Source organism: Trachurus trachurus (assembly GCF_905171665.1).
Source record: "Trachurus trachurus genome assembly, chromosome: 1".
In the NCBI taxonomy this organism is placed as follows: domain Eukaryota; kingdom Metazoa; phylum Chordata; class Actinopteri; order Carangiformes; family Carangidae; genus Trachurus; species Trachurus trachurus.
In genome coordinates, this window is record NC_139891.1 from 21,089,720 (window position 1) to 21,106,140 (window position 16,421).

General features: G+C 41.3%; 1 protein-coding gene across 1 annotated transcript in view; it reads left to right on the forward strand.

Moving 5' to 3' along the window:
* tenm3 (teneurin transmembrane protein 3) overlaps window positions 1-15,921 on the forward strand; it is a 182,603-nt gene extending 166,682 nt beyond the window's left edge. Inside the window, exons 38-50 of the mRNA XM_083978996.1 lie at window positions 1,734-1,903; window positions 3,233-3,359; window positions 6,026-6,223; window positions 6,384-6,443; window positions 6,937-7,281; window positions 8,367-8,611; window positions 8,698-8,879; window positions 9,491-9,693; window positions 10,200-10,310; window positions 10,411-10,553; window positions 10,667-10,791; window positions 11,279-11,409; window positions 13,484-15,921. Coding sequence (XP_083835122.1) covers window positions 1,734-1,903; window positions 3,233-3,359; window positions 6,026-6,223; window positions 6,384-6,443; window positions 6,937-7,281; window positions 8,367-8,611; window positions 8,698-8,879; window positions 9,491-9,693; window positions 10,200-10,310; window positions 10,411-10,553; window positions 10,667-10,791; window positions 11,279-11,409; window positions 13,484-14,239 — 2,796 coding nt within the window. The 3' untranslated portion in view covers window positions 14,240-15,921. The remainder of the gene's footprint in view (window positions 1-1,733; window positions 1,904-3,232; window positions 3,360-6,025; window positions 6,224-6,383; window positions 6,444-6,936; window positions 7,282-8,366; window positions 8,612-8,697; window positions 8,880-9,490; window positions 9,694-10,199; window positions 10,311-10,410; window positions 10,554-10,666; window positions 10,792-11,278; window positions 11,410-13,483) is intronic.
* The last annotated feature ends 500 nt before the right edge of the window (window positions 15,922-16,421 follow it).

The window sequence follows — 16,421 nt, forward strand, 5'->3', positions numbered from 1 at the left end:
TGCTAAAGGCTCTTAGCGTCTCTATTACAGTACTTGGATCTGTGAGGCTCTAGGTCTGAAGTGTTTGGGGCTGCTTGTACTTCCCTATAAATCTACTGAGGCAAATCTAGTGCTCTTAATAGGAGCACTGTTTGTATACTAGTACTAGGTGTATTTTTACATGGTGTGCTTGTCATACTGTGGGCGTACAGGTACAGGATGCCAGATAAACTGAATGTTTAAGCAGCTTGTTGGATAGATTTATAATTAGGACAGAATTCAACGAGAAGAGAATCATTGCGTCCTCTATGGCTTCATACTATAATAAAAGTCACAGTTTGCTTGGACCCACACGACCAAGACAGGCTATGCCAATCTCCAAAATGATTTGTTTCCTTCGATACAGGCACCTCACACTCTGCATGTCTTAATCTTGTCCTGATGGTCTTGTTTTTTATCCAGCTGGCTACAGGCTGCAACTGGCCACCATCCCAATCCCCTCCTTTTCTGCCCCATTTACTCAATTCACAGCATTCAACTGGTGCTAATTTACAAATGAATGAGTGGCTGCATAAAAAGATGAGAAAAATGACTTTTGAAGATTTTCCAGCAAGACTCTCTCTTTAATGAAACATGTCTGTAGAATGACTGATTGGCTAATTCATAGTATTCCTCCTTGCTTCAAGGATCCATAAGGTGAGTTTAGCAGACCTGGCTCTAATTTACGCAAGCTATCTGTCTTCATAAATTGGAGTTTGAGCAAACAGCGTATCATTTAGAAAGCAATAAAAAGGGGTGAGCTGGCTCTATGATACCACAGTGTTTTATGAGTCTTGGACCAGATGTGTGTGTTAATTCATTGGCTGAGATGTATGTAGATGTTAATCAGCCAACAAGAACTTAATACCTGGTCATTTTGGTAGTTGTTGTTTGTCTTATGAGGTCACCAGTCTTTCATTGTGGATATACCGATTGGTTTTTTTTGTTGTTGTTGCTGTTGCAAATTAACAGGAAAAAGTCAGTTTTTAGGTTAATCTGTGCAGGCAGCCCCTGTACTAAACTGTTTTGAAGAACGTATTCATGCTCCCTGGCCTAGAGGATAACCTAACCTTTATCCTATTACCACAAGTCTGACGTTGTCTAATCTATCTAATGTTTTTGCACTGTGAGGTGTAGTCAGCACTGCAGCATATAGTGACTTTTAGCAGACTTTAAAGGGATAGTTTGGGTTGTTTGACAGGGGTTGTGTGAGTTAGTCATACTTAGTCTGTCAGTCGACGTAGAAAACCCATTAAAACAGCAGGTACAGCACAGTCTTACATTTTTCAACCACAAGTGCACATGCAGATCACACGGTCAGCTGACTGTATCAGAAACAGCAATGACTCTATTTAAACAGATAGTAGATTGCTTAGATGGGCGTCTTTTTAAAGTGTTTAAAACATGTTTTCTTCTTTTCTGCACTGTGTTCCCTGCTGCCTCTGATAAATGGCAGCACATAGATATGAATCTTCTGTAGATGATTCACTGACTATGAATGATTATCACACACAACCCTACAGTATCAAATAACCCCAACTAGATTTTAGTCATGTTCAAACACTGAAGAGATCACAGAAAGATGTGAGCATACCGGTATACTGTATACAGGTCATAGAATAGCTTTCAGCAACTGTGCATTTAACATTTCAGCCGATTGAAGACTAACATGATCAGATCAGTTTGTTTATTCATGAGTTTTTGTTTGTGTCCAGGTGAATGGAAGGAACCTGCTGTCTGTAGATTATGATCGTTCGCTGCGAACAGAGAAAATATACGACGACCACAGGAAGTTCCTGCTGAAGATCATCTATGACACCCAAGGCCATCCAACACTTTGGGTTCCCAGCAGCAAGCTACTGTCAGTTAACCTGACATACTCCAGGTAAGATCTGTAAGATAAACCAGTGTATTTTCCTGCCTTTTCTTTACTCAACTGGAAAAAGCTGTAACATATACCTTCAAGACCAGAGGCCACAGTGTATTTTGGACAGGTTCTCAAAAATAGTCTTTTCTCACATCCAGTGGATTGTATGGTGGAATGTGGCTAACATAATATGGATGGATGATAACAAAACTAGGCTATTTATACCATTTATACCAATGTTACAAAGCAACTATGTGGACTAAACAAAAGGCTTGCCATGATTTTTCATGTAAGGGGCACATTATGGTTAAAAAAAAGTACCATCCTAGGTTATGACCGATTTGATTTAATAGACTTAAGCTGTCTTCGTTTAAGGCAGTTTTTGCTGAGCACTTGAAAATATATTCAGATGATTCTTATCTGTATTAAATTTCACTCAGCAGTGAATATCACTTCTAATTTACAGCAGTGGTGCTGGGCCTTAATGGGAGAATTACCATCAGCTCAGGTGTAAGTCAGGTAGTGGAGGTGACTGTCAGTCATCTCAGACCTCTGTGTGTGCCTGCTCAGTGGCAGTTCCACTTTATTAAGTATGAGTGTAAAATTTAATGCAATTCAGTACAACATCAATTCTACATGAACAAATTTTGTAATATAGACAGACATTGTTACAAAAGTGTACATTTAATTTCTTATTTATTAATGAGGTCATAGGTTTTATTCAAGGGCGATGTCATACAGGACAGCATGTTATTACCAGGTGTTTTTTGTCTTCCTCAAGTTACCTACATGGGGGGGAGCAGAATATACAAAACACCTGTATTATCCCAACCAGTACTAACTGACCTCATCAATAATAAACATATAATTCAATTAACACGTATATGACATATAAAGTGGACTATGGCACTGTGCAGGTTTGTCTTACTAAGTGGACATTGTTGTTACCTGTAGAGTAAATTGAAGTGAGAATCGTTGTGTGAGCTGCAAGAGAATAATCACGTTGCATGAAGGTCACTCTGAGTTCCTCCCACATCAAAATGAATTCTGTGCTCAGTGATGTGAGCACAGTTACTCGTTAACATTTTTTCATAGAAAAGTTGACATTTGGGAAACTGGGGATACACTATCTTAATTAGGTACACCTGTACAGAGTTATACAGTCCAGAGCATCATGAATTGAATTTTTACAAAGTTTATACATTTTTAGCTTTTGTCGAGTCTCTAGAAACTGAACATGTGACTGAAAGACAGCCTCTGGGACAAACCACAGGGCTGCTGCACTAATACACTAACTCCCAGTGGTGTTGCTGGAAGTGTAATTGTTGTGTGTGTGTGTGTGTCCAGTACGGGGCAGGTAACGGGCCTCCAGAGGGGTCCAACCACAGAGAAGTGGGAGTACGACAGCCAGGGAAGGATAACCTCCCGAGTCTTTGCTGATGGAAAGACATGGAGCTACACCTACCTGGATAAGGTACAGTGCACTTTTAATGAACAGCAGGTGTGTGTGTGTGTGTGTGTGTGTGTGTGTGTGTGTGTGTGTGTGTGTGTGTGTGTGTGTGTGTGTGTGTGTGTGTGTGTGTGTGTGTGTGTGTGTGTGTGTGTGTGTGTGTGTGTGTGTGTGTGTGTGTGTGTGTGTGTGTCCTCACTGTATCATCACTATAAATATCACCTTTGTACACTGTTTATATTTCCTGGAGGACAGGACAAATGAGGCAGTTCTGCCTATGAAAGCACATGTTTTCATCCTTAGTAAACCTTTGTTACACACATGCTCATACACTCACACACACACATTGTCTCCCTGAAGAAGAGGTTATGATAGAGATGTTGAGAAATAGACAAATGACTTGCATAAGGCCTACCTATGTTTAACAATACACACACACACACACACACACACACACACACACACACACACACACACACATATTTGGGCCTTGTGATCCATTTAAAATGAACTGTCACAAAGTTAGTGGTAAAAACAAGCAGTCACAGAAACCATACGTCCCCTAGATAGAAGAGGCGAGGAGGAGGAAGAGCTAGTGATAGCGACAAAAGAATAAAGCAGCTCCCTAGTCACTCAAGGAGGAATGAGCGTGGGAATGGAGACACAGAACAGTTCAAAGAAACAGCATTAAAAGGAATACCTCCAATCTTCAATGGTGAAATATGTGTTTCTCCTCCCTCACTGGAGCACTCAGACGGCAGTGGAAACATCAGGGTTTAAGCTGCAGGTGGTCGGGTCCTGTAGTTTGGATGCTAATTTGGCAGGGACTCTTCTCATCACGCTTTAGTACAGGTGGTAGGCACTGATTAAAGGTACAATCAATAAGCTCCGAGTGTGATTTGAAATCAGCAGTTTTACATTGACATTAAATGGTAATGACAATGCAGAAAAGCAAAGAAGAATCTGTTAACTTAGACCCCAGCAATTGTGGAGGGGTAAGAGAGACAGACATGCTTCAGTGTTGAAAATAGATGAGTTTAAAATGGATGACTGACTCTGTGTCTTATTAAAAAGATAGGGGGATTTAAGAGGGGGGGGAAAGTAATGCACTCAACGAGAGAGCTCCCATTGTCTCTGAAAGAAAAGAAGAGATGTGAGGTACACAGAGGTGACTGAAAGAAAAGTGAGAGAGCGACACTTAAAAATGAGTGACTTCTAAAAACAACCCACTGAGAACCTGCTGTTTCTTAAGGAGTGCAAGGGAGGGGGCAGAGGAGCAGACAGACAGAGCACAACGCTTAAAGAGCAGCTGGAGTTATAGAGAGATGGAAGAAGGGTGATGGGAAAAGATATTTAAGAGATCGCACCAACAGAGGTCTGACTGTGGAAACAAGACCCTGGGGACGGTGGTAGCTTTATAGTTAAAACGTGTTAGACAGAGAGAGAGTGAGTCTGACACAGAGTGAGAAATAACAGTGATTGTGGGTGAAGAGAGATAAAGAAAAAACTAATGGCAACAGGAGTAATAAGACATGAGGAGGGAGCAAGAAATAACAAGAGCTTTTTAATTAAAAACAGAGATATTTTATTGGAATGAAATGGGATTGAGATTTGAGAGAGAAAAAACAAGACTGTTACGATCATGTCATATCTCTGTGAGGATGGCAGTGTAAATTAGACCCTAAGATACCAATTTCAACAAGTCTGTATAAAATAGATATGAATCTATAAGCGTTGTCATGTATCATACACATTTTTCTGTGGCAAAGTTTGTTTGTTTTTTTGAAGTCCAAGACCAAGGAAATAATAAGGAAGAATGTTCCCCACAATGGTTTTGTTACAACAACAAAAAAAAAACAGTAGAAAGTGATAAAGGAAGACAAGTGAAAGAGAAAGATTGAAGAAGGGAAGACACAAAACAAGAAACATTGCAAAGGAGCTGAAGATGGGACAAACAGGAAAAAAAAACAGACCATCCCCCTCCAGTGAATAAATGAGCCATATACTCCATGTGTCATTCTCATATTCACTTACACTTGTTGTTCATTCACCTACTTTCTCCACTTGTCACTTGTAAAAGAAACTCATGAAACATGATTGGACTGGTTGTATTTGTCTTCCGAGGTCTGCCTGAGCTAATGCGATGCTCCATTTCAGCTATAACCCTTGAACCTTTGCCAGACAGGGGTTCAAAATCACAGTTAACAAATGACATAAATTAAAACAAGCAGTAAAATCTTATAAAGTGATTCCTCTCTGCACTGGTAACCAGACACTGCACAGGGGTCTTGTGTCAAACACACACACACACACATGCCTCAGTGGCTAAATAGCTGCTATTAGATGAGCTAACAAAGGGCTGCAAATAAAATACCACTTAGTGGCCACATGAGCTGGATTTTGCGTGAGGACCAGATCTAATATCATATTCATCTATTAAAAGTTAATTAAACGATGTACTGCCAGCTGTGCTTAGTACATTCATTTGTTCATTTATAGTCTGGCTGATGTGGATTTAGCACATCTCACAGTGTCATCACATGCAGCATGATCTTCATTACATAAATGCCACTTTTGTTTTGTGTAAGCTGTACCAGTACAATACAATCTCTCTCTTTTTTCTTCTTTTTTTTTGCTCTGATGGCATGTCACATATTTTTCTGTCTTCTTTTCCCTCTCTCTCTTAACAGTCCATGGTGTTGCTGCTGCACAGCCAGCACCAATACATCTTTGACTACGACTCAGGAGACCACCTGTCAGCAGTCACTATGCCCAGCGTGGCTCGACATACCATGCAGACCATCAGATCCATAGGATACTACAGGAATATCTACACACCCCCAGAGAGCAACGCCTCGGTCACTGTGGACTACTCTGAAGATGGACAGGTCAGTGTGTGTGTTCTCTCAAGTTTTCATGATGGACAGCCATGATGAACCTTTTGTATTTTTGTTTTTGTGTTGTTTTTCCCCAAGTCTGAGCAAGGTGGATGATTTTCATGATATTAAAGTACTTTCCCTTTCTCTCTCTTTCTCAATGTCTTTCTAGCTCCTCAGAGTTGCCCATCTTGGCACTGGTCGACAGATATTGTACAAATATCGCAGACAGGTATTTGATTTACGTTTTTTTTTACAGTGAAATAAGCAATAAGTGCATATTATGAATTAATTATATGGCACAACATAATTTACAGTTGTCTGTATGCATTTTGTTTATTTCCAGGCAGTTGTTGCAGTAGTAGTAGTAGTTTTAATTGTAGTTAAGATTTATTTTTCCCCAAGACAAGGGTCCTAAAAAGGATAATTAGATATTTAAAGAGCAGATGGAATTGATACATCAAGGCTTTGTTTGGAGTAATTGAATGCCAAAGTAGAGGGAGATCAATACAGCTTGCAGATGGGGAAGCTTGAAGAAACACTTACATGGACCCAAGGGTGGTGGTGAGGCATGACATGCATAAGAAGCGGCAGCAGCACAGAATGAACACGGACTCTGAAGTTAATTGATGGTTGAGCTGAATCTCTAACCAGGATGTGATATTCTACAGTACAAGGTCCATTATTGTAAACACATATGCCACTGTTTTACTTTGTCACATCAGAACAAGCTGGCAGAGATCCTGTATGACTCAACACGGGTCAGTTTCACATATGATGAGACCGCTGGTGTGCTGAAAACCGTCAACCTTCAGAGCGAAGGCTTCATCTGCTCCATCCGGTACCGCCAGATCGGCCCGCTGGTCGATCGGCAGATATTCCGCTTCAGCGAGGACGGGATGGTGAACGCGCGCTTTGACTACACCTATGACAACAGTTTCAGGGTTACCAGCATGCAGGCTGTAATCAATGAGACGCCACTGCCAATCGACCTCTATCAGTTTGATGACATATCTGGGAAGGTGGAGCAGTTTGGGAAGTTTGGAGTCATCTATTATGATATCAATCAGGTAAGACGGGACTGCTGGCCTTCAAAGATAGATGGGTCAGAAAAAAAAATCTTCATAGACCTCAGTACACACCAATCAGCCATGAAACTGTTTATCATCATGAGTCAAGTCATGAAGCCTTGAAAAATAACTGTAACAGCAAATTCAATCAATCAAATTATAGATGAATGAGCTCATGAAACAACAGTGAAGTTGAGAAATCAAATCCTTCAAGAATGGGGTAGGTTCAGATGGGTGGGGCTAGAGACTGTCTTGTTGTGACATCACAAATTTACAGAAGTCCCAATGGCTGCTTTTAAGGCTCAGTTTCTGAACTAAGGCTGTGTGCATTTCTCTGTGAATGGAGGCTTTGATATTTTCATAGCCTTAATATAGAACCTAGACCTGGACCACAACAGATATGGACATCTACTTTTATACTACTGTATATGGTACCTTTAAATAAAATGACATCAATACCTAGAATCATTCATGTGTTCCCAAGCTTTAAGTGAAATAAATCTATTGTTTGGCAACACCTACGCGCTCCTCCTCCTGAAGGATGTGCAGTTGACACATCCTGGCTCCCAGTGAAAATCTTAATTGCGTGAATTCAGTGTTAAGCATAGTAGGAAATTTGCACAACTGCCCTTGGCAATGAAAGTTACTACAGTAATTGAGGATTGAACATCATATCACAACATTTGGCCTGACAGAATAATGAATTTGACAGCCTTACTTTATATGCAAATAACAGTATTTTGGCAAGGTTTAACTTTCTGTTTAATTCTCAGGAGGGATGAGCAGATGTCAAGTCAGTTTTTATTTATTTAGCATCAAATTACAACAGAAGTTATCTCTATGCTTGATAAACACAGGCAGGCTTCAAGATATTCAGCTGAATTCCTCAAATACAGCTGGTAGTCACTGTTTTTGCATCAACAAAGTGGGATGAGAAAACTCCCTGATTGGCAGTTGTTCAGTGTTGATGTGGTGTCTTGTGTAGTCCTGTGTCCTCTTCAGTCTGTCTGTTGAGGTTTTCCTCATCAGGTTTTTTGTCAGTGGTGGAGGTATAGCGTTGATTTTCTGAACTCGCTCTGTTTCAGATCATCTCCACAGCTGTGATGACCTACACCAAACACTTTGACCAGCATGGCCGCATCAAGGAGATCCAGTACGAGATCTTCAGGTCCCTGATGTACTGGATCACCATTCAGTATGACAACATGGGCCGTGTCACCAAACGTGAGATCAAGATTGGACCGTTCGCCAACACAACCAAATACGGTTACGACTATGACGTTGATGGACAGCTGCAGACGGTCTCCCTCAATGAGAAGATGGTGTGGAGGTAGGATTTTTATGTTAACACTGATTAACGCACCATCATCGTTTGCTGATGCCAAATGCTGATAGTATCATTTTCTGGTCTTCCAGGTATAACTATGATCTGAATGGGAACCTGCATCTGCTGAACCCGGGGAACAGTGGGCGGTTAACTCCTCTACGCTACGATCTGAGGGACAGAATCACTCGTCTTGGAGATGTTCAGTACAGGCTGGATGAAGATGGCTTCCTGAGACAGAGAGGAGCCGAAATATTTGAATACAACTCGAAAGGTTAGCCCGCAAAGGTCATTTTGGGACCTTATCTTAGAGCTTTGGTGCTGTAGTGGGTTAATTACTTCCAGCTGGAAACATACAAGCACTGCTCAGTCGCAGTCATGAACACAATAGCTCTCCAAGGTAGCTTGCTTTCTAACCATTAGTTTTTTTTACTCTAGATAACAGTGGTGACAGTGATGAATTTGTACCAATGACTTCTTGCTTTAAACTCTTTACACTTCATTGCTCTTTGGTGAGTAGCAGATCCCAGTGAGTGAGGATAAAAGACTGGAAGCCAATAAGCTGTAACATATCTATTCTCTCCATGGTCACCACTGTCAAGATGATTTGCTATTGGTCAATAATATGTGTCAGAGTTCACTAAAGTTGAACTTGCATAGATTGACTTCACCCCTGTGTTCAGGGTGATTCCAGTGAAATGAATCATGAAAAATGAAAATGCAATCTGTAATGAGGCGGGGCCTTAACCCTAATTTGACATCGTTTAACCACACATGGACTTTTAATACAGAAAAGTGCTGAATATTTATATTATAGCATTTGAACATTTTTTCTAACTTTAATTCTTAACATCATTTATTTCTTCTTCATTATGTGTAATTCAGGTCTTCTAGTTCGTGTCTACAGTAAAGCAGCCAGCTGGACCATCCAGTACCGTTATGACGGTCTGGGTCGACGCGTGGCATCTAGAAACAGCCTGGGCCAACACCTGCAGTTTTTCTACGCTGACCTGAACTACCCCACCAGGATCACCCACGTCTATAACCACTCCAGCTCAGAGATCACATCCTTTTACTACGATCTGCAGGTACCTGTACTGGTAAAGTCCTTTGACATGATGATGTCACAGCTAACATCCAGTATTTGGTTCAGTCATACAAATCAAGCAAAGTAAAAGAGACAAAAAAAAATGAAGGAATCCTGCTTTCTCCCGACACAGGTGTTCATGAGTCACTTTTGATTTTCACTCGCATCTTCCGATTTATGATCATAGCCTGTGTGGAGGACGCTCCTCTCCACTAATCACATGATAAACATGATTAATGTTTAGCCTTCCAATCAGAGAGGGGGGCGGGGTTCACTGTGGCAGTCCCACAAAATACTGTTACAAAATTAGGTTAAGGAACCAGTAACAGAGTGACAGATTAACTCATTTTATTGTGATGAGGATTGTTAGTGAACCAGCTACAGCAGGACCCACAATGATAAAAACGACATCATTATTTATCGCCTTCCTGTTATTACTTGTGGAGTTGAAGAATACAATTCCACATCATAATTATTATTATACTCATTATGTTTATTGTTGCACAGGGCCATGTGTTTGCTATGGAGATTAGCAGTGGAGAGGAGTTTTATATTGCGTGTGATAACACTGGGACACCACTGGCTGTCTTCAGCAACAATGGACTGTTGCTTAAACAGGTATGTGAGCAAAGGAAGGAAGTGCATTGTGTTCAATTTCATTCAGCAAAATAGTTTTGTGTCCATATCAGATCACACATTTCTGCTTGTGTTTGTGTAGGTGCAGTACACGGCATATGGCGAGGTTTACTTTGATTCCAACCCAGACTTTGTGCTGGTAATTGGTTTTCACGGCGGCCTGTATGATCCTCTGACAAGACTGCTGCATTTCGGAGACAGAGACTATGATATTCCTGCTGGGAGGTAGGAAATATGTCATCTAGTCGTTTTCAGTCCAGGCGTGATTTGATTCTGTGTACCCATGCTGTTGCTGCTTCATTAATGTCATGTCTGACCGGAGTGTGTTTGTTATAAAGGTGGACCACCCCTGACATCAGCACGTGGACACGCGTGGGTAAAGATCCCCAGCCCTTCAACCTTTACATGTTCCGAGGCAACAACCCAATCAGCAAGATCCACCAGGTCAAAGAATATGTCACAGGTAACAAGAAGAGAGAGAAGGGTTACAAAATATGAGTGGTCTATTTTTTTAGTGCAGTGTTGTATTACTCTTAGTTAATGGAACCTGAAAGTAGATGTTTATGACATCAGTCTGAATGATGAAGTGGGAGGTTTTATGAATCCCCACATGCTATTATAATGAAAATTAACTATACCGGAGTCTGCCTTTGTCCAGCACAGTTTATTGCTTTTGCTTCTATGCCCAACACTGAAAGCTGAACTGAGTTGAAGTGAACAGTAGGGTGAGAGAGGCACAACAAGTGCCAAGGTATTTTATTTTCCATCTGCCAGGTGGAACATAAACCTATAGAGACTTGAAATGACCCAGCGTTTGGGTCAGAGAGATTTTGGATTGTAGGAATTGGAAGAAAGACATAGTTATTATTCCAATGTATTTATCTGGTGTGTCTGTTAAACAAGCTTGAGCTCACCTCTATGTCTCTTTCCACTGTTGTCTGTTTGTGTAGATGTCAATATTTGGTTGGTCACATTTGGCTTCCATCTCCACAACGCAATCCCGGGATTCCCTATTCCTAAATTTGACCTGACGCAGCCATCACTGGAGATGAAGAAGAGCCAGCTGTGGGACGACCTGCCTGTATGTATCTTAAATACCCTGATAGTAGGGTTGAATAAATAATCCATCAGTAATAGCAAAAAGATGATTTGTTGTTATGGGTTTCCTGTGATACTTAGAATACAGTCATGCATAAATAGGCACTGAAGAAGGAAAAAAAATCTTTTTTTTTTTCTTTTTTTTTTTGGGCAAAATAAAAATACAGTAAAGGAGAAAAAGATATGAAATGGAGAAGAAATTCATGGACATCAGACATTCAGAAAATCAAGCTGAAAACTACAGAGTTAAAATTGAGAAGGAAATAAGCAGGTGTTGTGAGAAATCAACAGTGGGAAGCAGGAAGGCGAGGAAATCAAGACACAACCTGACATTTATAAGAAAAATACAATCAGGAAATGGAGGGGAAAGAGGAAATGTAGAGGGAAATGGGGTGAGAATAATGAGAGAGGAAATGAGGGAAGAAGACAATAAAGAGTCATCCAGCCACACCAATCATTCATGCCTTTCTCGGCTTAAAGCTGCTGGCTCTGCCCCATCCTCTTTTCTGCTATTTATACATGTGTTTGGTGGACAGGTTATGGGGGAAGTCACACTTTCACACAAAGACTGAGAGAGTGCATTGAAACTCTGAGAAATAAAAGTCTCCGGTCTGAACACTGACTAATGAAGACGAGAATAGATGTGGCAGCTTCAGAAAGGAGCTGAGGGAACATCAGTGAAAATGAGGACGGAAACGAGAGACTTGGACTGAGTGACAGCGTTGGCTCAAGTGTGAACGGATACTGGGCTGATTTATGCAGTTGGAACAACAAAGTTCACAAGCCACAGGGGTGTTGATCGGTCAAACCCACACACGTACACACACGAACTGTGTGTAACAGTGAATATCACACCATTTTGTCAGTGCATCAGCACAGTATTGTTCTGCAAAAGCTTCCCTCTTGTTTGTTTGAAACCAGAAGCAAAGTGGTTTAGTCTTTCAAATTGAAGCAGAACAGATATTGAACAAAGCAACAGCAGATCCTAGATGAAATTACAAGACAATAAATGAACTAAAATGAGCTAAACAACATGACAGTGTTGTGAACATCATTCTTAGCAGTCATTAGTCATATGTTCAGCCACTGATTCAGCTTTTCTACGGTGGCCCTGAGGGGCTCAGCACACTGCGGCTTAAGAAAACACATGCAAATTAGACAAAAGACAAACAAATTCTGAGAACTTCTAAATCAATTTGACAATTTATGTACTCACAACAACACAACAGAAGGTTTTTTCAGGGGAGCACTAAAAAGTGATGAGCCTGGCTGGTAAGCACTTATTATTCAATACCTTGTGACCAGCCAGGTTCATTACTTTTTTATTGTTTTTTTTTTATTAATATTATAATTAATGTCAATAGCGAGAGGGGATGATAAGAAGCAAAAGGCCACTGGTTGTTTCTGAGGACCACCAGGGCACCTCTGCATCACCTTTTCTGTTACACTCCCATTGTGTTGCAGCAAATGCTTTGTCAAATTGATTTAGATGTTTTCCGAATTTGTTTGTGCTTTGTATATTATTATATATTATATTATTTAATTTGCAGTGCACCGTACTTTTCACCACTGTTCATCTTTACTGTGCCTACTCCAGAACTTCCATGTTACTGTTTTGCAAGGGAAGTGTTTCTCAGCACCTGGGCCCAGGGCAGCAATATGACTTGGCGATTTGTGTGTTAGTTACCTTCAGCTTGATTCAGTCTGCAGCATCAATATAAACAGCTGGGAACCACTGCACTCTATAGCAACTTAAAAAAAAATAATTAATCAATGTTCATCAGTGAGAGACAGTTTTATGAATATCGTTGTCTTAAATTTCTCAAAACAAGGCTGAATGGACTGCAAATTCAGTCTAGGATATAAGACATATGAAATGTAGTAGAGAAGGTACCCAAGCTATACATTTTTCCATTTTAGTCTGTATTATCACACTGTGTTGTTGTTGTTTTTTAAGAGTGTTTTTCCAATGTTTCTTCTCTATATTTTAACGATGTCTTTAACAGTAATCATCACATTAAGTCAAACAATACTTCCCTTCTTTCTCTCGTCACCAGTCAATCTCAGGTGTCCAGCAGGAGGTGACTCGTCAGTCCCGGGCCTTCCTGTCCTTTGAGCGCATGCCAGAGATCCAGCTCAGTCGGCGGCATTCAGACCACGCCAAACCCTGGCTGTGGTTCGCCACTGTCAAGTCTCTTATTGGCAAGGGCGTCATGCTTGCTGTGATCCAAGGCCGCGTGGTGACCAACGCTCTCAACATTGCCAACGAGGACTGCATCAAAGTGGCTGCAGTTTTAAACAATGCCTTTTACCTCGAAGACCTGCATTTCACAGTGGAGGGACAGGACACGCACTACTTCATCAAGACCAGCCTGCCCGAGAACGACCTGAGCGCACTGCGGCTCACCTCCGGCAGGAAGTCACTGGAAAACGGCGTGAACGTCACAGTGTCCCAGTCCACGACGGTGATGAACGGCAGGACGCGACGCTTCGCCGATGTCGAGCTGCAGTACGGCGCACTGACCCTCCACGTGCGCTACGGGACAACTTTGGACGAAGAGAAAGCGCGGATCCTCGAACACGCGAGGCAGAGGGCGCTGTCGAGCGCCTGGGCCCGCGAGCAGCAGCGCGTGAGAGACGGGGAGGAAGGAGTTCGGCTGTGGACGGAGGGAGAGAAGAGGCAGCTTCTGAGCAGCGGGAAGGTTTTGGGTTACGACGGTTACTACGTGTTGTCCATAGAGCAGTACCCCGAGCTCGCTGACAGCGCCAACAACATCCAGTTCCTACGCCAGAGTGAGATAGGTAGGAGGTAACACAGCACCAACAACGGTCCGATTACTCCCCCTGTGACTGTCAAAGACTTACTACAAGTTCAGTTTTAACAGAAAAATGGATGTCACAGACTGAACTGCCTTCAGACTCAAAACTAGCCACTGAAGAAAACCCACGTTTGCAAATTTGCTTTGTTGCAAGGATGATAAAGTAGGAATCGAAAGACTGATGAGGTAACAATCACTACAACGCATCTGGCACGAAATATTATGAAACTACAATTGTGAGGGGTTTGAAACCTGCAAGCGTTTTCTTTTTGTTTCTGTTTCTTTTTTCACCCTGCCGTCTGCCTTCAAACAGCCCACACGCATGCCCCTCCCCCTCTCTCTGTTAGGCAGGGCTAAACCTGAGTGCTGTATAATCGTGTGCTATCTAGCTGTGAAACAGTGGGATGTAGACTCTTTTCAAACAGCCAAGTGAGCATTTCAGCAGCCATCACGACTAGATGAGCCCGCAAGCATTTAGACAGTTGTAAACTGTCAGCGCTGTCAACATAACAAATGTCTGTGGATACCCTCCAGATGTTCCAGGTATCATATCTCTGTGGGTCCTGATGTGTCGCTCTTGGGTTGTAGACCTCCATGAGCCTGTCAGTCTGTAGGATCTGTGGTTTCCATGGCGGAAAACAATGAATGGAACTCTTGTGGACTTTCTCTAAGAGAGACAAAAAAAAGGACTACGATTTGTATGAAGGTGAAAAAAAAAAGAAAAAAAGACTGATTTTCTGTTTGAATTTTTTTGTTTGTTTTATATATAAACTTGCATTTGCTTCAGACTAAAAGGGGAAATGAAAATGAACAAAAAAGTGTTTACATACTATTACCTATACCACTATTACTACTATTACTACACCACCTCCATCGGAATGGACCATGATCTGAACTAAACAAAACCAGAAACTTTGAGTTGTGCTTTTGTTTGTTTGACATCAACGATCTATTTGGTCAATTCTAAAAAAAAAACCACTCCTCCTCATCCCCTGTGCTTTTTACAAGGTCTATAAAATCATACAGTTTCAGAACAAACAAGTCAACAGCAGTGTGAGGACGCAGGGCAACAGTGGAGCCACAGCTGTTTCTCATTCTTTGTGGATGTGCACTTCATGGACCGAGTGGGCTCACTGGTCCTGCAAACACTGCTCCTCTGTCAGACCGGGAATCTTTCACTTCTGTAAAATGTGACTCAGACTCATAATGCATAGACCTTGTGCTTTTATCAGTCAAAGGTAGTAGTATTGCTTGCAATAGAAACATGTTGTCATGGCTTTGGGGGTGCGGGGTAACTGTGAGTAGTAACTAATTGTTGCTTCTCTCCTCGTTTTTGCTTGTTTCTCCTTAAAGGGACAGTGCATCGCCATCAGTGACATTAATGAGTAACAGTAATAGATCAAAAATCAAAAAGTGGATGTTTTCTCATTGATCGTGGGTCTCTGTACTCTTGTAGAGGAGTTTTCTTTGTGTCTATGTGTGTTTACAAAAGGTGGGAAGGCAACTTGAACCATTTTAAAGGAAAGAACAGGAAACTTTACACAGAGAGTTAACATCTACCAATCTTTTTTCAGAGAGAATGAAGACAAGTTGACCATGTTTCAAGGGTTTTTCTTTTTTTTTTAATTTGGAAGGTTGAGAAATTCCACTTATCCGTACATCAATATTAGTCTCAGAGAAAGTAATTTATGTACAGTGTTTCTACGGTAAAGAATAAAAATATTTGAAACTATTGTTGGTTCTTCTTCCTGGGTTTTCTCTGTACTCTAAACATTTAAACCAAGCATTGTGCCATAGTATGATGAGTGTGTAAATGTCTTACTATAGTGCCGCTCCACAAAACCATGTGCTGTCACCTTGAGAAATTATTATTTCACTCAGTTTCTAGACTGTATCCTTGTACTACTACACTACACTGAAGTATGCAATCACCAAGAACTTTATCAGAACCTGCTTATTCATCCAATCATCACATGGCAGCAAAGCATCATCAAGCATGACATTAAAGAGCTTTAGTTAATGTTCACATCAAACATCAGAGCGGGGACGTGACTGTGGCCTGATCTTTGTCATCAGACAGTCTTCTTTGAGTATTTTTGAAGGAGGAGGAGGAGTGGACCAGTGGACCAGTGGATGTCACTGTCACCTCATAGCAAGAAGGTTCTGGATTTGATTC